Here is a 22,059-nt window from a genome sequence, read left to right as displayed (position 1 = left end):
AAGACACCCTCGAACATACTCTTCGCCCTATATCAGGCGTATCAGGGTTTGAACGAAATGAGAAGTAGCTGCAGAGTTTCATATACTGACTTGCCCCCTAATGGAATCCGCCTACTGCACATTAACCTTGAGCTATCATATCCAGCAGCTGGGGAGCTCGTGGTCGTGCCCCTTGAAGAAGCGCCTCTGTACTATGCTCTTAGCCACTGCTGGGGGCATCAGGATCAAAGAACTGATATTATTATTGGAGGTGCACATATTTCCATACTAACTGCACTTCATCTGGGAATCCAACGACTCCGCGCACTAGCCGCTTCCACGACTGCCCACTGGGCCCTGGACCCTCCCCTGAACTACGTATGGATAGACAGCATATGCATCAATCAACAGGATGCCCAAGAACGTTCCGCTCAAGTCCAATTGATGGGCGCTATATATTCAAGGGCCATCCGGACCCTTATATGGCTTGGGCCCGAGTTCAGCTCGTCTTCCGTGGCATGGGGAATGGTAGACAACATTTTCCATGTGTTCCGGGAGGAAACTCCAGCAGCACAAACCCTGGAAGATATACCTCTATGTGTGTATTCAGACGCAGTTCACGCAGGATTTGGACTTCCATCTTGGGATAGCCCTATGTGGTCATACCTCAAACAGCTTTTTGACCTACGATGGTTCTCAAGAATCTGGGTTATTCAGGAAGTGGTGCAATCGTCACAGGATCCTATCATTATCCACGGACAGACCCTGTATAGCTGGCAACGCCTGGGCTGGGCCGCGACTTGGCTGCGTCGAAAGGGCTACACACGGCTTCCGCAGATATCTCAGGCGATTCTGAACGTGGACACGCTTTGCATCCTCCGACGGTCCCGCACTGCCTGGCCGCTAGAGGCCTTGCTGTCGATTACGCAGGTCAAATTCCATGCAACCGACCAACGGGATAAAGTCTGGAGCTTGCTAGGGCTAGCAGCCGAATGTTGGTCAACTCGAACGAGGGAGACAAAGGCGATACGCTCTGTGGAGAGTATACCTCACGAGCTACGTCCTGACTACACTCTCAGCACGAAGCAGGTGTACCAGCGTGTTGGCCGATACCTGTTAACGCACAGTCACTCAATAGCCCTTTTCACCCGCACACGAGGGCTCATCGGTAGCCTGAGCCGGACGCAGCGCACGACCGAGCTACCAGGTCTACCGTCCTGGGTGCCAGACTGGAGCGACTTCGAGGGCTATAACCGCCACATTCGGACAAGCTTCTCCTGGGTTCACTATGCTCCAGGTCAAGAGCAGGAGCAACCCGCCATCTTAGGGTACCCCAATAACTACGCGGCGGCAGCTCAGACCCGGCTACGAGTTTATAATCACGAGGAGGCTCCTGATGCTGATGGTTCTATGACCAAGTCGCATAATGGGTCTATACTCCGTGTTGGTGGTATTGTGGTGACTCAAATCGAGCGTGTGGTATTGCTGAATGGTACTTCTACGTGCAGGGAGCAATTTCACGCGTCCTTTGACTGTACCATGGTTCTCATCATCCAGACCGCTCTAATCCTCCTGGACCGTAACATGAACCTGGGCTTATCCGAACGAGAGGCAGGAAAAAAATAAAAGAGATCACTCAGCGCTGGGTAGCTGACCTCGTCAGAGTGACGACAGCAGATCAACATAATTCAAGTGGTTACACGTGGGAACAGTGCCTGCACTATGGCTCGCGGTATCTGCGGAATTTAGTTATTAGCTGTCGGAAGGACATACTGTCGTTCCCGCGGTTGTCATCTGCCACTCGAGCACACGATACCCTTCTGGACATCCTGCTCGCGAATCTTTTGTCGGGGCTCAAAGACATAGTAGACCAGCAAGCCGAGGCTGCCTATGTTGCTTTGGCGCGAAACTTTTGCTTCAACAGGACCTTTCTCATCACGACCGATGGAAAGATGGGCCTTGGCCCATCCGCAGCACAGAGCGGCGATACGGTCGCCGTCATATCTGGTGGCGGTGTACCATTTGTGCTCAGATCACAACAGGGGCCGCATCTGCAAGCGCAAGACCGGGTGGACAGGGAGAAGGAGATAAATGGACAGGAATCTCTACAGTGCTATTGGCACGTTGTTGGAGAGTCCTACATACAGGGTCTTATGAATGGGGAAGCTGTTGAAGCTAGTCAGCAAGGAATTGTCAAGGAGCAGCTTCTAGCCTTGATCTGATGGAATTATATGGTCCCTACAATCGCTGTCTAATGTGCTCTTATAGCTGTTGTCATCCTCGCCATCGTTGCAAATCAACCATTTTGTCGAGAGCTACTTCTTGCCAGGATTGTCCGCTTGTATAGTGACCACGTTGAGAGAAACTTCTCCAAGAACGGCCTCTTCAGGTGTTTAATCGCGCCCATCGGTTTGAACGGCACACAACCCGCCTAGTACTAGTTAAGCGGCCGGGGAAATGCGGGATCATTTGGCGTGAACCCGACAGGCCGTTTATTTTGTGGGAGAATGAGCGGCAATCCACAGGCAAATAAGCTGTAGAAACTTCATCCTATGAGAAGACTACTGGTATTTTTGACGCACTGGCTATGGTATCGTTGAACACGGGTCACTTGACGGAAGAGCATTGCCAGCATCTGCAGAGCACCCCTGCCCATGAAACAATGATATATCAATCTTGCAGTGGTGTGGCAATCGCGGAACGAGCGCCCTTATCTGGAAGGCCAGTCGAATGACAAGGCGTCTTATACCTCTCCGTTTTCCATGTCCGCGCGAATCAAGGTCCAGACGCCGGATCCAATTGCACATGTTGAGCTTCCGTCGCTCTTTGACCCGCGCAAGATGCCCGATAGCGAAACGAAAACACCGAGACGAGTCCTAATTAGAGATCGTGTCGGTATGGGGAAGACGACGTTGTGGAAAAGGATTGTACACGAGTTCTACAATAGCGGTATGTGGGGGAAGTTATTCGCTCCAGTGCTTTGGGTTGCCGGAGGCTAGGCACTGCAGCTTGTTCAACCGGCTCAGGCGCAGCTCTCTGTAATGAAAGTGTGCATCGATTTGATCGTGGATGTGATCCACACCAAGTTCCGCGACAAAGTATCTCCAGTCCCATACGATTTCTGCCGGGAGCAGGTGTCTCTCTTTTGCAAGAACAAAATCGCTTTCGTGGCAGATCAATGCGGCATACGAGAATAGGAAGCCTAGCGCACGAATTGATAGTAGCCCTCTTTGTGCTGACCTGTGCCCTCCTTCACCTCCTAAATTGTGACCTCCTGGTCGTCACCCCACGTATGTATGCGAGAGGATGGCGTACGGCGGGGTGGCGTCGACAAAATGCCTAGTCAGGCAAAGCTGCCATCGGATTGGCGCTGCAGAAGACGCATGGCGATGCTTGGAGTTCACATCAGGCCTGGGAACAGGAGAGTGGGTGCATAATAGGTAAGGCGCAGCCATCGAACAGGACGGACGGGGGAGTGGATCTGGTAAGACCACTGCCAGCGGGAGGGCAGTGTTCTGTCATATGGCCCGTGCTCGCCCACGCGCCCATGTGCAGCTCCTCAGCTTTTGCCAAAGACAGACCGGTTCCTAGCTAATGGGGCGAGGTGCGCAATAGCTAGGCTTATGCGACAGATCGCCAAGGCACTCAAAATGGCGGCATGGACTCCGCCGAGTGCAGCTCATCTCTATAAGCGATTTGTTGATCGGTTTACAGCCAGACAACCCTGCATGTTTCCCTGGCTGCTCCACTACTCGCTCCTATTGGCGCGTCGTACGATCACGGCGCGACTGGAGGACAGTGATCTAGCAGCCTGCATGGTGATCCGTAGCGGTCGATCGTGTCACTCCGAGAGGTACCAACGCGCCAAACGTCTGCTGTACTGTCCGTTGTGCGAAGATGACAGACACTGTAGGAAACGCGCCGTAGACGCGTTCGTGGAGATTCCTGGATCCGATCGTAGATCGAGCTGACGGCCAGCCGCTGCGTTAAGGCGAGCTTTTGTTGGTCGCTATCTCGTTTCGGGCCCTAGGCTACCTTGTGTAGCACGCTGCGCCCGCCATGTTGGTGTCGAAATTCACTCTTATACGTATCCAATGCATGCACAGATAGGACTGGACATGCTCGATCCCTACAGTAAACCAAGGATAGCCAAACGTAACGTCACATAATGAATCGTTATCTCAAAACCGTAGCACCGCCTTATGGTGTGGCATGCTCACGCGTTGATAGTTATGTAGATCATAGCCCAGGTCGCGCAAGACTCGTTGCCGACAAGCGGTCACGTGCATGTTTGCAGCTGAATCTGCCTGTCTGTCTGACAATACTCAACAATCAGTGGGGCTCAACTCATGGAACTTACGATATTACTGATCCATTGTCCTCCCTCCGCTGCTCCAATGCGGCGACTGATTAGCGTAAACATCCCTCGATCCACTACACTACAGGGCAGGATGCGGCAGCTCTTTTCCCGTAAAGGTCTCGAGAGCGGGTCGGGATGGGGATGCTGGGGGGGCGTCGAAGCTTCTCCAGCGGGGTTAGCGCGTTATGCGCCAGCCCGCTGCACTATTCAGCGGGACGAAGCCCTGTGCGTCGGCTCACTGGGCATATCACCAGAAGGCTCCAATTGGCCGCCTGTAGAGGCTGGGCGCTGCGTCGGTCACTATCAGAAGTTCTCTCTGGCTTGTCCTCCGCACCTTGCTGGCTATGCGCTGAACAAGTCAAACGGAGGTGCGAGGTGAGGGTACGCTTTGCTTGCAGTGCTGTGAAGGCCTGTCTTACATCCTTCCCTAGCCATGGGGCAGCTTGGGCCAGAGTAGCGTGGAAGCAATATGCCAATGAGAGCGGACCGCGGAATTTGTACACTATATTTTCTGTGTTCCGCTGCCAGTAATCGGGAAGAATTGGTGGGAGGGGACGTAGGCTGGGTAAGAAGCAGGGTGCCATGCCTTGAAGCAGACCATTGTCTCGGAACCTCGCTATCGCGCTCTTGCCGTCGTTGCAGCGGGTTCCAGGGCTTGCTGGCCGTGGAATGAACTGCCCGCCCAATCTTTTGAGGGTCCATGGCGCAGGCTGGGGTGCCACACAACCAACCTTGTTGTACGCAGTGGCGGACACTGCCGTACGCTGCGCCTTGCAATTTCGGCAGGTCCTACCCAACCTTGCCATTCCGATGCTCAGGGCTGGCGCTTCAATGGTGCTAAATAATCCGCTCTACGACCCGACATGAGGACCGGTCGCTTCGCTCACGCAACGCGCAGTGTTGTCATCTTTCTGAGTTGCTGCATATACGGATAATACGGTGTTGGCCGCCGCGAGACGGACAAGGTACTGAGGAAATGGACGCAGCTGTAGAGGAACACAGACCCAAGGTGACATTCTTTCTCAACACACAATTGCGCGGATCTGGCTGACTGAACGCCAACCAGCTCGTCCCCTTCCAAACCCGACTTCTCGAGGACGCATCGACGCCGGCCGAACTCGAAGCGCTCCTACCCGCTTTGTACCGGATCGGACCCGACGACGCCGACCTCGCGCCCCCAAGACCGGAGGACTCCGCCTATCTGGAGAAAGAGCTGGGGCTAGGCCGGCTAGCGAAACTTTCTTCGCGGCTCTGGGTCGCGGGTCGCCCCATACCGCCCCGCCCGCTGCACTACCAACGGCTGCTCGGTCGAGAAATCGTCGTGGCGGAGCAGATGGACCTCCATCTAGTCTGGGCGACACGGCGCATTTACCTGAAGCCTATGCCGCGCTTTCTGCTCGAACCCCACTTCTGGAGCCGGCATCTCGTTTGCCACGGCCACAACTGTTCCCAACCCATCACGACACCCTGCCACCACCCGAGGCTCTGGAAGTCGGCGCTGGGATTTCTGTTCTCGTATGCCGCGCTGATCTGCCACGAGAGCGACTTTTTGCTTGCGAAGGAGAAACATCTTCTGCCGGAGGAAGTCGCATGGGCCGACTGGAGACGCTTTGTCGCCGAATTTGGTCCAGAGTACATCTACGACCACATCGATAAGCGCTTCCACTTCGGAGAACTGCGCCTCAGCCGATTGAACAAGCTGCAGTTGCTAACCTCCGGCTTCGCACTGCGTCTGTACATGCCGCCATGGGATCGCTACGGAGACTTCTTTCGCGACAACTTCACATGGCTGGCCTCGGCCACGGTGTACATCGCGGTGGTACTCACAGCTATGCAAGTTGGCCTTGCTACTACAGCTCTTACTGAGAATGAAGCCTTCCAATCGGCGTCGTATGGCTTCACCATCTTCTCGATTCTGGGTCCCCTCATTGCGATAGGTCTCATTCTGGTCGTATTTCTCATTACATTTGTGTCAAACTGGGCACTGGCAATGAGACTCCGAAATCGTAGGCTTTCCCACATAGCAGGTGTAAATAACGTTTAGTGCAGACATATGTATCCGTAGTTCTTACTTCTAGCTAGGCTAGTCGTCAATATGTACCTCTAGATGCTATCGGTGAAGGTCGCTAGTGCCAGCCTTGTGCGCTACCCCATCACTATACAAAGGTGTTAATCAGCCCGCAATAACCCCCGTAATTGTGAGATTAGATAAGGACACGTTCAACCTATGCACCCTGGAGAAGTAGAGCAAGGAGTTTGGACTTTGTGTGGCGTATCATGAAGCCAAGCGGCTGACCTACGGCTACTGCATATTTGCAAGGACTGACTAGGCTTTCACAGCGGTATAGCAGGACCGCCAACGATGACTACGTGGGTTTGCAAGGACAGGGTACGGCCCGCATCTGTCTTGGTGTGAAATATCAAGCCTTTTTATCAGCGGGAGCATACTATTGGAAGACTTAAATCTAAGACTATTGAGTTCACTGCAGGGCTTGCATACTCGACATGGCGGCAGGGCTCGGTTCGCTGTGCTAAATCTGCTCACTAGAAGTGAGCCAAGATGGGGCTGTTGGGGGCTATAAACAAGTCGCATTCATGGAAACACACCATGAACGAACTACCTCGGGGCAAGCATCCGTCCGGCAGCCCCGTTGAGTGCACTGCTGGTGATCTGTTCTTGTCTGGTCGCCACTGAGCCCCCCACTACCTACAATTAGGAATATGCGTAAAAAATAGATAGTCCTGCTGTAATCCACCAAGCATGCATGCACTTGCCAGATTGCACTTACCGCCCAGGCTCGTTAAGCGGTATGGAATAGTAATCTCGGCCTCAGGTGAGCTGCCTAACCGATCTAAAGCTTCAAGACCACGCGCCGCATATGGCTGTAATGCAGCATGCAGCGCGGCTCAGTAATATGAGGTTACTCGAACAGTAGACTGAACCTGGCCATGTTCACTGGTTTAGCCGCTCGACGTGTCGTACTACGGCGAATCAGAACATGAGGACAGCCCCAGACGAGGGGTGGGCGTGGCGGTACGACCTGTCGCCGTCACTGTCGCCGCCACTGTCGCCGCCCTCCACGTCGGCAGCCTTGTTTCCCAACCCCCTAGACACAAGCCCGATCACTTCGACCTGCTTGACGACGTGCGCGGACCTTTCCTTTGGGAATTTCCCTATCGCAGAACCATTCGCAAGTTGATCGTCGGTCGATTGTCGCTATCCAAAAGCTTCGAGAGGTGCTCTGACCCCACTATGCCACCCCGCGGTATGTTACTCATTCGTGACGTCGCAAGCGCTAACCTGCTGACAGCTGTCACGGTCGCAGCACCGCCGACGGAGCAACGGCTGGGCCTCCACAGGCTTGTCCCTACAGAGGGTACCACCGACACAACCACGATCGAGTTCGTCCTTTCCGCCCCGACAAAAACAGCACTGATTGTATCAGCATTATTGCGATCCACGGCCTCGACACCGAGTCGCCCCGCACATGGATATGGGAGAAGAACGGGACGCAGGTGCACTGGCTGCGCGACAGCGACATGCTTCCGGCGGCCCTCCCGGAGGCTCGTATCTACACATACGACTGGAACGCCAAAGTGTTCGACCATGCGCCTGTGCAGACCTTGCTGGGCCATGCCGACAATCTTCTAGGCCAAGTGGCAGCCGAACGCGGCGAGGGCAACGAGGCCCGCCCCCTGATCTTCGTGGCATCCTGCTTTGGCGGCCTGGTCCTCGCAGAGGTGAGGCGACTTATGTCGATGACAAGTATCGTATCAGCTGACGTCGGTAGGCCATTTGCCGGGCGGCCGTGAAAGGCAGTCCCTACCATGGGGTGCTTCTCGCCACGGTTGGCGCCGTCTTTCTTGCCACGCCGTTCGCGGGAACGGACGCAGCGCAGCCAGCATCGTGGCTGGTGACGATCAAAGGGATTATGGGTGAAGACGCATCTAATAGTCTGATCCAAGATCTCCAGCAAAACCACAACCGCGTTGATGAGCGGGTTCAGAAGTTTGCTGAGATAGCACTCTCCATTATGCTACCGGTTCGTTGTTTCTTCGAAACAAAGAAGACGGACATCTACCGCAAAGTTCTCCCGACCAGACTCGCACGATGGCCTCGAGGATCTAAAAGCTTCATTGTAAGCTAGATAGTAATCTTTTGTCATGCCTATACTAACATCCGTAGCTTGTTGCTGAATCGTCTGCTTGCATCCACGGCCATTATCGTCAAGGCCTCGAAAAGAAACATGTGATGATGAACAAGTTCGAAGGACCCGATGATTCTCAATTCAAACTCGTCCGTCACCAAATCCAGCAGTTGGTCTCGGGGGCCAAAGAGGCTCTTCGACGCCGAAGAAATGGTTAGTCTGCTACATTTAGCACGTGCGTGATGGTAGCTAATATAGTATAGAGTCCATTCTATCTCACTTCCTTGTCCGATTTAGCAGAAATGAAGACTTTGTGGGACAAGGGTCGGTTCTGGAGCAGCTTCTCAAAAGGATCCCGCCAAGTGCGGACCTAAACGCGTGCCAGCGGACCGTCGTCGAAGGCCTCGGCGGCATCGGCAAGACACAGGTCGCCATCGAGGCAGCCTACCGCGTGCGCGAGGCGCATCCTGATTGCTCGGTCTTCTGGGTGCCCGCGGTGGACATGGTCATGTTCGAGAATGCCTACCGGGAGATTGGCCGAGCACTCGGGGTGAAGGGCACGGAAGACGACAAAGCCGACGTCAAGGCCCTCGTAAAGGCGGCTCTGAGTCGAGACGAGACGGGGCCATGGCTTCTCATTATCGACAACGCCGATGATACGGCTCTATTCACAGACGGCCAGCTGCTGTCCTACCTACCGTTCAGCCGACAGGGGTCGATCCTGTTCACGACCCGGAACCACCAGGCCGCGGTCCGACTCGACACCCGTCATGTGATTAGACTTGAGGAGTTGGATGAAGCAGAAGCTCGTGAGCTTTTGCACCAACGCCTCCAGGAACGCCAAATAGGCGATCTCGAACACACGACGAAGCTACTGGACTACCTTGTTTACCTACCTTTGGCCATTAGGCAGGCCTCAGCTTACATGGCGTCGAATCCGTATGTGACGGTTCTAGAGTACCTAAGCTACTGCAAGTCCAGCGACCAAAGCATGATTAAAATGCTTAGTCAGGCCTTCGATGACCGTGACCGAGACCGAGACCGAGACGGAGCCATCTATAACCCGGTCGCCACAACATGGCTTGTGTCATTTCAGCACATCTCGCGTGATGCGCCACTAGCGGCAGGCTACCTCAAGTCCATCACCTACTTCGCAGAAAAGGACATCCCTATCTCCTTCCTACCGGCTGGCGAGGATGAGATGGAGAGAGGCGAGGCGATTAGCACGTTGGAGGCGTATGCGTTTATCCTAGATCGTGGCACACCAGACCGATTCGATGTTCACCGGCTTGTGCGTCTTGCTATGCGGAATTGGCTCCAAAGCCAGGGGGAGCAGAGCCAGCAAGTTACGGGTGTCGTACGACACCTCTCCGAGAAATTTCCATGGCCGAAACACGAAAACCGAGACGTGTGGACATGGTACTTGCCCCATGCGCAAATGGTATTAGGGCTGAGGAATGAATGCAGCGAACGCAAGATACTAGGGTCGCTACAGCATAACGTGGCACAATGCTACAGATTGCTTGGGAAGTACGCGGAGGCAGAGGAGATGCATCGGCAGACACTGGCGCTGAGGGAGACTGGACTGGACTGGATGTATTATCGCCGTATTGGGACAGTGTCCCACCTCCCGAGGGGCATCTGGCGTGCGAGAGTCTACCTACATATACACGAGATATCCCGCATATCGAGCCTACTGGCAATCCCTTGGTCAAACCGTCTCCGTGACTCCTCCGTGCGAGTTCGTTCTCGGCGCTCGTCCCGTTTTAGTAGCTACTGCTTCATGTAAAGTGTCTCCTATTACTTATCGGGGGTGGGCATGCGTCTTCATAATATTTTGTTAATGTTACGAAGAGCTGAAACGCTTCCGGACTGTGTATTAGCCGCTGCCAGTATTCTTGTGGGGTTTTCGGGTCGGGGTCGAACTTCGGCCATCGAGCCTGGTGTCGTCTCGTTTTCCGACAGTGTACTAAGTGTTCTGGCGTTCGTAGCATTCGGCACGCGCATCGGTCGTTTTGTAGGTGCCGGAACTTCTTGTGATACCAGTCAAAGTCTCCATGTCCTGATCGGAGCGCGAGGAGGCTGTGGAGTGTCCGTCTAGGGAGGTCCAGCTCCTTTGGCGCCTTGAGCGTGGCTTCGGTGAATTCGAGTTCCCGGTAGCGCTTGCAGCCTTGGGAGGCCTCGTCCCACCACTTCGTAAACTGTTCCTGGATGGTCGTCCTTCGGTACCTCCCTACGCCCGCGTACGTGGCCTGGGCAGAGCGGCTTGGTGGAAGCGCCGCCCCTTCTTTCGCGAGCCTGTCGGCCTCCTCGTTCCCTTGGATCCCCTCGTGGCCCGGCACCCAGCGAACGCGGACGTCGGCTATGGTTGCTAGCTCCTGGAAGGCGAGGAAGGCCTCTTGCGAGCTCTCTGGCGCATTCCCCGTGAGACTCTGAATGACCGACGTATTATCGAGGCAGACGTGGATTGTCGTGCCTGGGTCCGTTCGATAGGCTCGGAGTAGACCCTGCCATGCCCCGACAGCCTCTCCGTCAAAGACCTCCGCCAGCCCTAGTCGGCCCTTTCCCTGAGCTACTTTCCGTCCTTTCCTGTACAGGGCGAAACCCCAGCCCACTGACTCATCAGGTCCTTTCGACCCATCCGAGAAAACGATGAGGTGGGTGTCGGGAAGCGTTGACTGCCACGCTGCGAACTCCTTCGCCGCTGTCTTCTTGTCTTTCTGCGGCTCCTGCTTCAGCGCATATCTTTTCGGAAGGTACTGCGGCCTCGGGAAGCTGGGCAGGAGTCTGGCCGCTCTCTGGAGCCTGGTCCGCGCGGGCTGTAGAGAGCCGTAGCCGCGGCCCGGTGGATAGGGCCGCAGCGCCGTCCGCGCGGTCAGCATGTGGTCCTTGTCCGTCGACTGGAGCCGCTGTCCGAAGCGATAATACGCTGTCTCTAGTGCAATTCGTGCCGTTGGGACACCCGCATCTCTGTATAGTGTGGCTATTGGTGTCGTCTTCCATACAGGCAACACAGCCCGGATCGCCTCCCGCAGGACCCTGTCTATTTCATCCATGTGCGCCTCTTGGCGGGTCGACACCTCCAAGCCCAGCTGCCGGCTCGCTGTTCGCCGGGCCTTCGTCCGCCCCTCGTACCACGCCTCAGCCCCGTACGTGAGGATGGGGAGGACGCAGGTGAATATGGTCTTCCGGAGAGCTCTTGGTGGGGGGGCCTCGCTGGGTAGTTGCTAGGCTCCGAAGGTGCTGGACGACGATCCGTGCTTGTGCCGCCCTCTTCTTCACGTGTTCCGTAAACCGAAGCTTCGAGTCAAACCAGACGCCGAGCCATCGTACGGGCTGGTCCGCGGCGTGCACAGTAAGCCCATGACCCCGTGCCGTGACGCTAGGGAGATTCCCCGGGTTCTTTGCGCGTGTGAAGTGGAGGAGCTCGCTCTTCTCCGGGTCGATCGTGACTTTGTTTTCTTTGCCCCAGTCCAGGACGTCGTTCAGGTCGGTCTCTAGCTGTCGTGCGTTATCTCGGAGGGACTTGCTTGCTCGGTAGAAGCAGATATCGTCCGCGTATCCAAACCGGTGTCTTGTGTCCTCGAGCAGAATGTCGGCAATGTAGAGAAGAAAGAGAACGGGGGAGGCGGGGGATCCTTGCGGCAGGCCGCATTGGATCGTCTGTGGTGCTGTTGTGACGTCCTCGAGTCGGATTCGCGCTTGCCTTTCTTCCATAAAGGAGCCCACAAACTTCACCAGCTGGGTGGCCCAGCCCTGCTGTCTCATCCGGAGCATAAGCCGTTTCTTGAGGGTTGCGTCGAATGCGCCCTTCACGTCCACGGTAAGAATCGAGGCCGTGCCCCTGTTCTCTAGGGAATGCTCGATCTCATGTGTCAAGCAGGCGAGGAGGTCCGAGGCAGCTCGTGTTGGCAGGGCGCCCGCCTGTTGTGGGCTGACCACCTTGTATACGAGCGTGATGTTTGCTATCCTTCTCGCGACGAGCCTCTCGAGGCCTTTCCCGAGGCAGGAGAGAAGGGCGATCGGTCGCCAGGAGCGAGGGTTCGAGAGGTCTTTCTTGTTCGGCTTCCGCAGCATCACAACCTCGGCTGTGCGGAACGGACGTGGGTGGTGTCCTATCCTCAGGCAGGCCTGGAAGAGAGATCGTACCGGTTCTTCGATGGCATACCAGCACGCTTTCAGTAGCCGCACCGAGATGCCGTCGGCTCCTGGGGAGGTGCTCTTGACCGCGATCGTGGCAGCTGTGAGTTCTTCTCTGGAGATGTAGGTATCCCAGGGGAGGACGCGCCGTGGTACCGTTGGGATCTCTAGAGGGTCGTCCTCGAGGTCTTCGGCGTCCGTGAATCGCTCCAGCAGAGTCTTGCGCAGGGCGTGCGCCTTCTCTTCCGTGTCCTCAATCGTCCTGCCGTCGATGACAAGAGGAGGCGCTTGCAGGGCGGGCTGTAGCCTGTGCCATCGAACCACCTCGTACAGGTCTTTGTCAGACTGGATCGAGTCGATTCGCTGTCGCCAGTATTCCCGCTTCTCCTTCCGGACTACCGCGAGGAAGCGTTTTCGTTCTTCTAGGTGCCTCCAGTCCCCTTGGTGGTGTCGTCTTGCTCGTCGGAACGCATCCCGGGCTTCCCGGCAGGCGTCAGTCCACCACGGTGCGTCGTGACCATCTTTCGCTGGCTGTCTCCCGACCGCTTCCAGTGCTCTTCGTAAGAGGCTCAGGATCTCCGTTGTCTGTTGGTCTAACTGGTCCGTCGTCGGTATCGGCGGGAGTGGCGTGAGGCTTTGCACACCCAGTTCGACCGTGCCGGCAAAGGCTGTGAGTTTATGTTCTGGTACCGAGTACCGAAACTGCGTTCCTGATGTGTGGTCGGGCCGAGGGATCAAGATTCGGATTGTTTCGTGGTCTGCTCCTGTCTGAAGTCTCGGGTCCACTTCCGCCGCGGCGAAGGGAATGTTCGAGAAGGCTAAGTCGATGGTCCGTCCCGCTGCGTGTGTCGGGATCCCAATCTCCCCGATGTAGCTGAGTCCGTTATCACCAGCCCAGTCGTGGATCTCGATGCCCCCGTTTCGGGTTTGGGGCACGTCTGGGTCCCAGGCGCTGCACCAGGCGTTAAAGTCCCCTGCGACTACGCAGTGGGGTGGTGGTCGTAGGTCTAAAAGGAGTCGTGTCGCCCGGCTTAGCGGTTCATGTGGGGGTTTGTATACGTTTATGAAGGTCCAGTGGTCGACCTCGAGCCATAGGAGGTCTCTGGTCTTCCATGGTCGCTTTTGTCTCGTTTTGAGTCTGCTGTCTTTCCTAACATAAGTCATTACTCGGGGTTGGGAGGTGATGCCGTCCCAATTGTCCACCGGGACGTAAGCATTGTAGCCCGGGTGCGAGTTGAATCTGTTCCGGCCGTCGTTCGTGACGGATGGTTCCTGTACGAGGATCACGTCTATGTGGTCCTCCCAGCATTGTTGTAGTAAGGTCGTGTGTGCTGGCGGCGATTTGCCAACGTTGGCCTGCGCCACCTGCAAGACTTGCCGTCCTGGCCTGCTGCACGTCGAGGATCTCCGGTGGTTTGTTCTATTCATGGTCCATATCAGCTATGTGATCGTCCACGCTGTAGTTGATACGTGGGATGTTCCGTCGGCTGCGCTTTGGTCTGCTCTCGTGGGTGGGCTGAGGCAGTCTTTCTACGGCTTCCATGGGCGCGTGAGTCGGGTCCTCTGTGGCCATTTCGGCGTTGTTCCTGCCGGCAGTTGGCGTATCTGATCTCGGGCTGGTGTCCTTTTGTGTGGTGCCGCTCTGGTTTGTTCCTTGGGGTTGGGCTGCCTTGTAGAGCAGGCTTCCCGTCTGGCGGATCTTGGCCAGCTCACTTCGCGTTAGGCGTACTAGCTTGCCGTGTTTCACGACCGGCTTTGCTGGGCAGTTGTCGTGACTAGCTGGGGCCGGCCCATAGCAGTTCGCACACCGTGGGCGGTCCTGGCACGGTTGCGGGTGGTCATGGCCCGCTGGGAGCCGGGTGCTACAGTTTTCGCACCTATCTGTTCGCGTGCAGACTCGGCTCGGGTGGTATCCTTGGCATCCTGGGTTATGTCTGCTAGGTGGCGTCCGCTTCTCTATCAGCCGGGCGGGCCCGCTCGCGCCGAAGAGCCGAAACGGACGGACTTTCTGCAAGAACGAGACGATGCACGACCTCTTGTTCGTTCCCGGGGCCGGCTCCTGGCGTGCCCAGCGCACGCTTACTGGTTCGACACCGGTTTGCGCAATAACTTCATCTCGTAGGAGGGTGTCGGTCTCGAATGTCTCGCCGAAGATGTTCGAGAGCCGCGTCGGGCAACCCGGGACCACGTAGTTCACCCACGTGATTGGGACCTCGACCGCGTCCGCTCGTAGGCTTCGCGCCAGTTCCTCTTTCCCTCGGAGGAGTTTCTCCCTCGCTTCCTTGTCTCTCGGGCGGACTGCAACGCCCGTGGCCGTATGGTAGACATCTGGGATGTCCACAAGGGATAGGTTTAGAGTCTTGCATACGGCTTGTCGTAAGGCGAAGTTGTGCTGGCTGTGTGCCCAGCCTCGATGTTCCTCGGGGATCCTGGCTAGGACTCGGAGGTCCTCTCTTTGTTTCGTTTGTTGGGTTTGCTGGGTTTGTTTGTTTGTGTTGTCTTGAGGTGGGTGGCTCTGGTCTGCTCGGGCGACGTCAGCCCAGCTGCGCGTGGGGGCCCTAAGAGGCTCCGCACGGGCTGGGCCGTTCTCCTGTAGGTGTTCGTTCGAGTGGGGGCTAATGCTGTCCCCGGTCTTGGCCTGTAAGAACGCCGTAAAGCCTTTCGTAATTTCTGCAGCTAGCTCCTTGTCTTCCTCGCGGCAGTCTTCAATAATGGTGTCCAAGGCGTGGGCGATCTTAGCAAGCACCGATCGTCGGGTGTTATGTCGTCTGTCCATATCGCTCAGGATCGGTGTCAGTGTGTCCGAGGCTGGGCGGTGTGCTTGAGCCATGGTTCGTAGCGCGGCTTCCTCCGTCGTCGAAGCTTCTCGAGCGTCGTCGACCTTCCTCCGGTTTCGCAGTGGGCCGTTCGCAGGGGCCTCGTTCTGTCCTGTTCGTTTCCTCTTATGCGTATAAGTAGGAGACGGTTCTTCGAGGTGGCCGGGAGGGTTGTTTCCCGTCATCACCTCATCGGCGGTGTCCTCACGGGAAGGTGAGGCCATCACGATGATGGTCCCAGAGTCCATTTGGCCTCTGGGCTGGCGTTGAGGCGCCGGTTGAGGGCTGTTAAGGAAATAGCAGTAGATAGCAGGCTGGCACTAACAGTAGATGCCAAGAAAGAAAGAAAAGAAAGGAAGGTGGGGCTGAAGGAGACGGTGCTGGGCCGCGAGCATCCCGACACACTCGCCAGCATGAACAACCTGGCGAAGGTACTCAGAAACATGGGACGGCATAGCGGGGTAGATGAAGGCATTTCACAGACACCGGTTGAGGGGATTTAAACGCGGTAGGCTGGCTGAGAATTATATTATGCCTTCTTCTCTAGATTGAACAGTCTGTAGAGTCTGTCTAGGAGCAGGCAATTTCGTTTATAGCGATATTGACATTACATTGAACAGTAAGGTAGATTTTCCGTAAAGCCATGTTAAAACCTCAAGAGGGCTAGCCAGTGAATGGTCACTGTGAGCTCCATGGTTACAGCCTGGCCGTTTAATGATTGTTCGTGTTGCGTGTTATACTTGCGCTTCGGCACCTCTCTATCTGCCAATGATACGCGTCCTGCAGCCGTGTAATGGCGTAGGCTGAAGCACGTGTGCCCTGCATGCGTTCCGAATCGCATATGCCGGACAAGAAGGCCATGAGGTGTTTACTGTATCCGAAAGCTCGGTTGGATCACAGGTGTAGCCAGTACGCTGCCCTCGGCCGTGCGACGGGCGACGATTCGGCACACGTACCGTTGTCGACTGGAGTCACCTGTACCGCCTACCTATCATGAAGCGTGGCGGACACCCGTCAGGTCCTTGTCTCTTGCCGTGGTGGAGTGTCCTAAGCGCATATTACACTGCCGGACCAGCTGCGAAGCGATTCGTAGTCGATTATTATCTGCTGGTCGTGTGCCGTCGAGTGGCACAGGTCTAGTCGGGGGCGCTGCTCATCGCACACAGGCGACTCTAGATTCGGCGTCGTGCGACGGCCGTGACCAAGGCGACGGCGACGGCGACAGCGAGGAGCATCGTTGCTGCGTCGGTCATCGTACTGCGGAGGATTCGGGCTAGGCTGGTGGAAGGCGGGGATCAAAGCATGAAAGCGGTGGGGCCGAGGGTCTGTACGGATGAAGGCTTGCCAATAGCTACGGCAGCCGCTGTAGAGCCGAGGAGCGGGCGGAGCTGGGATCACGACGAGCGGCGACGGCAGAAGCACTTACCAGAGGTCAACGAAAAGGTACCCCACCCGGGAAGCCTTTCTAGCGCCACGCGAAAAGCGAAGGGCATGCTGGAGGAGTAACAAAGGTACTTTCTGCACAGTGGGAACCGATACAACAGCTCGAGATCAGCTGTGTGTTGATCGAATGGATGCGCCACGGCTCACAGATCGAAGGCTGGGCGAGCTGAACGTCGCGACGGACGCGTCGCCTAGCGTGCTCTACAGGGGTGCCGGCTTTGTCGGGTGGATGCTTTCCCTTCGCCTCGACCACCCCGCCCTTCACTGGGTCCGGTCGCCCTAGTTCTCGCCCAAGACCGCCTGCGCGGCTGGAATCCAAGTGCGGCACGCCTCTTTGGCAAGTGGCCGATGGCACGCGTTGTCGCAACCCAAACTAGCCATAGAAATCTGATTGTAAGAAAGACCTGAGCCATGTATTCGTCATGAAGTGTCGTTAAACGTAGAGCGAGTCAAGCCTTTCGCATTAAAGTAATTCATGTATCCGAGTTATTCGTGCTATCCAGGCTAGGCCTTCACAATTAGGTCTGCGAGAGGATCCAGCCGGAACAGTGGCTGTCGCTCCCGTGCTCACTACACAGCCTTACGAATTGTTCGATAGTACTGATGTCAGCGGAGACCCGCGAATCTCGGTCCTATTTCTAGTAGATGACCCTCGTCATGCTCAGTTGTGACGGCCATACACGTTGCTTAGGGGCCTCACATCTGACCGCCAGCCGCCACCGGCTGACTGGCACGACAGCCCCCTAGGAAGAGCCTAAGGGAAGACTGAATGTAATACTGTAGACTACCTCTTCCTTTCCCTCCTTATCTTTGCTGTCCTCGCCAACAGAAGCACCTGCCATAGTTGAGGCATTGTCCCAACTAGTATTGATGCTCGCCGTGAGAAGTGACATGGTTCAAATGAGAATTTGTTATGTTGCTTAATGTAGTGTTCATTTCGCTTTCGCGATCATTGCCAGCTCCTGTGCACGACAGGGAGTTGCGCACTATATCAGTTTCAATAACTAACACATATTTAGAATCCGTCGATAAGTGTGCTTGCCAATTGGGTTTATCTGCCTAGCTACGCATTTCCATGTCCCTGAGTACTGCTGCCAGGTTGTTCACACTCTTTAGTGTCTCAGGATGCTTGCGGCCCAGCACCGTCTCCTTCAGCCCCAGTGTCTGCCGATACATCTGCTCCGCCTCCGAGTACTTCCCAAGCAAGCTGTAGCATGCTGCAACGTTATGTTGCAGCGACCCTAACGTCTCCCTTTCGCTGCATTCGTCCCTGAGCACTAACACCGTTTGCGCATGGGGCAAGTACCATGTCCACATGTCTCGGTTTTCGTGCTTCGGCCATGGAAACTTCTCGGAGAGCTGTCGTACTATATCCGTCACTTGCTGACTCTGCTTCCCCTGTATTTGAACCCAGTTCCGCGTGGTAAGACGCACAAGCCGATGGATATCGAACCGATCTAGTGTGCCACGATCTATAATAAACGTGTATGCCTGCAAGGTGCTTATCGCCTCGTCTCTGTCCATCTCGTCCTCTCCGGCCGGTAAGAAGGAGATAGGGATATCTTTTTCTGCGAAGTAAACGATGGATCGGAGGTAGCCTGCCGCTAGTGGCGTATCACGTTGGATTTGCTGGAAGGAGATGAGCCACGTTACGGCTATCGGGTTCTGGATCGCCTGGTATCGGTCTTGGTCTTCAAAGTCTTTGCTAAGCATCTTAATCATGCTTTGGTCGCTGGACTTGCAGTAGCTTAGGTACTTTAGAACCGTCGCATTCGTATTCGACGCCATGTAGGCTGAGGCTTGCCTGATTGCCAACGGAAGGTGGGCGAGGTAGTCGAGCAGTAGTTTGGTGTTGTGAGGGTCACCTATTTGACTTGGCCGGAGCCCTCGTTGTAGCAGCTGGATTGAGTCGCAGTAGTCTAGCGTATCGATTTTGAATAGCCCCTGCCGGGGCTCGAAACCGACGGCCGCCTGGTGATTCCGAGTAGTAAACAGGATCGAGCCCTTACGGCTAGCGGGGAGATACGAAGTCAACTTCGTTGGATCCAACCTCAATTGCGTACTGTCCGTTTGGTTTGCAGTCAGCAAGAGGTGCGAGCGGTCCGCGTTGTCGATGATGAGAAGCCACTGCCCCGCCTCGTCTCGACCCAGAGCCGCCTTCACGAGGGCCTTGACGTCGGCTTTGTCGTCTTCCATGCCCTTTACCCCGAGTGCTTGGCCAATCTCTCGGTAGGCATTCTCGAACATAGTCATGTCCACCGCCGGCACCCAGAAGACCGAGCAGTCGGGATGCGCCTTACGGACGCGGTAGGCCGCCTCGATGGCGACCTGTGTCTTGCCGATGCCGCCGAGGCCCTCGATAACGGTCCGTTAGCACGCGTTTGGGTCCGTAGTTAGGGGGATCCTTTCAAGAAGCTGCTGCAGAATCATCTCTCGTCCTACAAAATTCTCATTCTTGCTAAATGGGACAAGGAAGTGAGATTTGACAGAGTCTGTTCCGTATTAGATAATAGCAAACACAAACTTGGTAAAGCAAACTAACCATTTCTTCGGCGCTGAAGAGCCTCCTTTGCCCCTAATACCAACTTCTGAATCTCATGACGAACGAGTTTGAATTGAGAATCATCGGGTCCTTCGAACTTGTTCGTCATAACATGTTGCTTTTCGAGACCTTGTCGGTAATGGCCGTGGATGCAAGCAGACGATTCAGCGACAAGCTACTGGTGTTAGTGTAGACAGGACTACGGGTTACTATTTAGCTTACAACAAAGCCTTTGGATCCTTTCGTCCATCGTGAAATACTCCTCGGAAGAATTCTGCGGTAGATGTCCGTCTTTTTCGTTTCGTAAAAACAACGAACCGGTAGCATGATAGAATGAGCTATCTCAGCGAACCTCTGAACCCGCTGACTGACCTGGCTATGGCACTGCTGGAGGTCCTGGATCAGGTTGTCAGATGCGTCTTCACCCATGATCCCTTTGATCGTCACCAGCCACGACGCTGGCTGCGCCGCGTCCGTTCCCGCGAACGGCGTGGCAAGGAACACGGCACCAACCGTAGCGAGAAGCACCCCACGGTAAGGACTGCCTTCCTGGGCCGCTCGACAAATAGCCTACCGACGTTAGCTGATACGATACTCGTCGTCGACGTAAGGCGCCTCACTTCTGCGAGGACGAGGCCGCCAAAGCAGGATGCCACGAAGATCAGAGGGCGGGCCTCGCTGCTCTGACTGCGTTCGGCGGCTACTTGGCCTAGGAGATTGTCGGCATGGCCCAGCAAGGTCTGCACAGGCGCATGGCCGAACACTTTGGCGTTCCAGTCGTATGTGTAGATGCGAGCCTCCGGGATGGCCGCCGGAAGCATGTCGCTGTCGCGTAGCCAGTGCACCTGCGTCCCGTTCTTTTCGTATATCCATGTGCGGGGCGACTCGGTGTCGAGGCCGTGGATCGCAATGACGCTGATACAATCAGTCGTGTTTTCTTCGGGGTGGAAACGACGAACTCGAGCGTGGTTGTGTCGGTGGTACCCTCGGCAGGGACGAGCCTGTGGAGACCCAGCCGTCGCTCCGTCGGCGGTGCTGCGACCGTGACAGCTGTCAGCAGGTTGGCGCTTGCGACGTCACGAATGAGTAACATACCGCGGGGTGGCATAACGGGGTCAGAGCACCTCTCCTCGAGGCTTCTGGATAGCGACGATCGACCGACGATCAACTTGCGAGTAGTTCTGCGATAAGGAAATTCCCAAATGAAATGTCCGCGCACGTCTTCAAGCAGGTCGAAGTGATCGGGCTTGTGTCTAGGGGGTTGGGAAACAAGGCTGCCGACGTGGAGGGTGGCGGCGACAGTGACGGCGACAGGTCGTACCGCCACGCCACCCCCTCGTCTGGGGCTGTCCTCATGTTCTGATTTGCCGTAGTACGTACGACACGCCGAGCGGCAGAGACAGTGGACATGACTAATTTCAGTACTGCGAAGCGCGAGTAATCTTGGACACTCCCAGGAGTTTGATGCCGAAGACTGCTGAAAATACTGCATTCATGTCGAGAAATGCGTAAAGTGACTTGATTAAGGCTTTGCGAGCGATCGTTCATTGCCAAAGTGATTTCAGGAAACGGTGGGTAACCCTTTCTGTAGGTCGATGCTGGCGATCCGTAGGCTAGCTTGGGCTCAACTCAGCTCAACCCAACCAAGCTACTGTCTGTTGCATCCCATATCCAGGCCGCTAGGTTCCTCCAGTTAGCATTGGCACCCACCTCGCTGACCTATTCCTTAATTCACACAACTAGGCCAGAATAACATATTGTTCAAATACATCACAGGCTCGTCAGTTTTAACTTTGTTCGAGAGGGCTTGTTCTGGTCTTTGCTCTTCGGGGACGTCACCGAGCTAGACTTTGCACCCACTTTGATCGGGAGACTATTGGACACTAGAATCAGTATCTCACCAGCGCCCCCCGCGATACCCATTACGTTTGTTCGTGTATATGGCACATAATTGCTTTCCAGTATCCACTGTACAGTTCAGTGGCCCGAGTTGGTTGCTGAGGCTTAAACCAGCCGTTCTTTACACTGCGTCTCCAGGCACATCCAGAAGTACCCCACGTTTGCTCGAAGTACCTTTCAGCGCCAAGATAAGACTGGGCCAGTTTTTAAAGGAGACCTTGCCCTGAAAAAGCGAAACCGTTTCGAATTCCACTGTACTCTTTTAGGGTGCGCGTGTACTCGCAATGCACACTGGATTGAGTTAATTGAAGAGAATTAAAATGGTTTCTGGTTCTATAATGACAGTTCTTGGATCCCGATTCCTGAATCTCAAATCATGGATCGCAGTTCCTGGATCACGGTTCCTAGATCACGGTGGTAATAGACTTGGAATGGTAGCAGAGCCCCTCACTTGCAAAACCCGACTCTCAACAATAGACATCAGAGAATGCCGAGATACCGCCGCTACGGAGCTGTGCTGTAAGAATATCAACTTTTGCATAGAAAGGACAAGCAGAAGTCTTTGCTACCCACTATAGCTATGAATGGAGGAATTCAAGCCTGTACTATAAGGATTAATAGCTTGTACTTCTACTGCGATACAAGGCGCCAACAGTGCAGCGATAAGAAAAAGGAGACATTTTATGTAGCGCCAAGTGTGTGAAGGAAAGAAATCAGATAATGTTCCAAACA

The 22,059-nt window shown here is 55.3% G+C and overlaps 5 protein-coding genes across 5 annotated transcripts; 3 read left to right on the top strand and 2 right to left on the bottom strand.

Moving 5' to 3' along the window:
- Positions 1-57: 57 nt before the first annotated feature.
- On the top strand, positions 58-2,201 carry PG986_004587 (uncharacterized protein; the record flags this gene model as incomplete). The annotated part of the gene is made up of 2 exons (XM_066840809.1): positions 58-1,558; positions 1,609-2,201. 2 exons carry the CDS (start codon positions 58-60, stop codon positions 2,199-2,201), a joined length of 2,094 nt encoding a protein of 697 aa, XP_066703436.1.
- Positions 2,202-5,315: 3,114 nt separating this feature from the next.
- On the top strand, positions 5,316-6,383 carry PG986_004586 (uncharacterized protein; the record flags this gene model as incomplete). The annotated part of the gene is made up of 2 exons (XM_066840808.1): positions 5,316-5,348; positions 5,406-6,383. 2 exons carry the CDS (start codon positions 5,316-5,318, stop codon positions 6,381-6,383), a joined length of 1,011 nt encoding a protein of 336 aa, XP_066703435.1.
- A 1,388-nt stretch (positions 6,384-7,771) lies between these two features.
- Positions 7,772-10,129, top strand: PG986_004585 (uncharacterized protein; the record flags this gene model as incomplete). Its single annotated transcript, XM_066840807.1, has 4 exons — positions 7,772-8,080; positions 8,131-8,478; positions 8,526-8,700; positions 8,751-10,129. Coding segments are annotated over 4 exons (2,211 nt in total), but the record flags the coding sequence as incomplete, so codon positions are not given.
- A 4,241-nt stretch (positions 10,130-14,370) lies between these two features.
- PG986_004584 (uncharacterized protein) lies at positions 14,371-17,050 on the bottom strand (the record flags this gene model as incomplete). Its single annotated transcript, XM_066840806.1, has 4 exons — positions 16,870-17,050; positions 16,516-16,768; positions 14,711-15,728; positions 14,371-14,550 (listed from the first exon to the last, which is right to left on the bottom strand). The coding sequence occupies exons 1-4, from the start codon at positions 16,934-16,936 to the stop codon at positions 14,371-14,373; spliced, it is 1,518 nt and encodes a 505-aa protein (XP_066703433.1). The 5' UTR covers positions 16,937-17,050.
- An 895-nt stretch (positions 17,051-17,945) lies between these two features.
- PG986_004583 (TPR-like protein) lies at positions 17,946-20,924 on the bottom strand (the record flags this gene model as incomplete). The annotated part of the gene is made up of 7 exons (XM_066840805.1): positions 17,946-19,241; positions 19,329-19,378; positions 19,429-19,603; positions 19,801-19,998; positions 20,049-20,343; positions 20,388-20,774; positions 20,854-20,924. The coding sequence occupies 7 exons, from the start codon at positions 20,922-20,924 to the stop codon at positions 17,946-17,948; spliced, it is 2,472 nt and encodes an 823-aa protein (XP_066703432.1).
- Between the last annotated feature and the right edge of the window lie 1,135 nt (positions 20,925-22,059).

Source organism: Apiospora aurea, assembly GCF_038362705.1.
Source record: "Apiospora aurea strain CBS 24483 chromosome Unknown utg000003l_segment0_segment0, whole genome shotgun sequence".
NCBI classification, from domain to species: Eukaryota; Fungi; Ascomycota; class Sordariomycetes; order Amphisphaeriales; family Apiosporaceae; genus Apiospora; species Apiospora aurea.
This window is presented reverse-complemented; position numbering and strand designations above follow the sequence as displayed.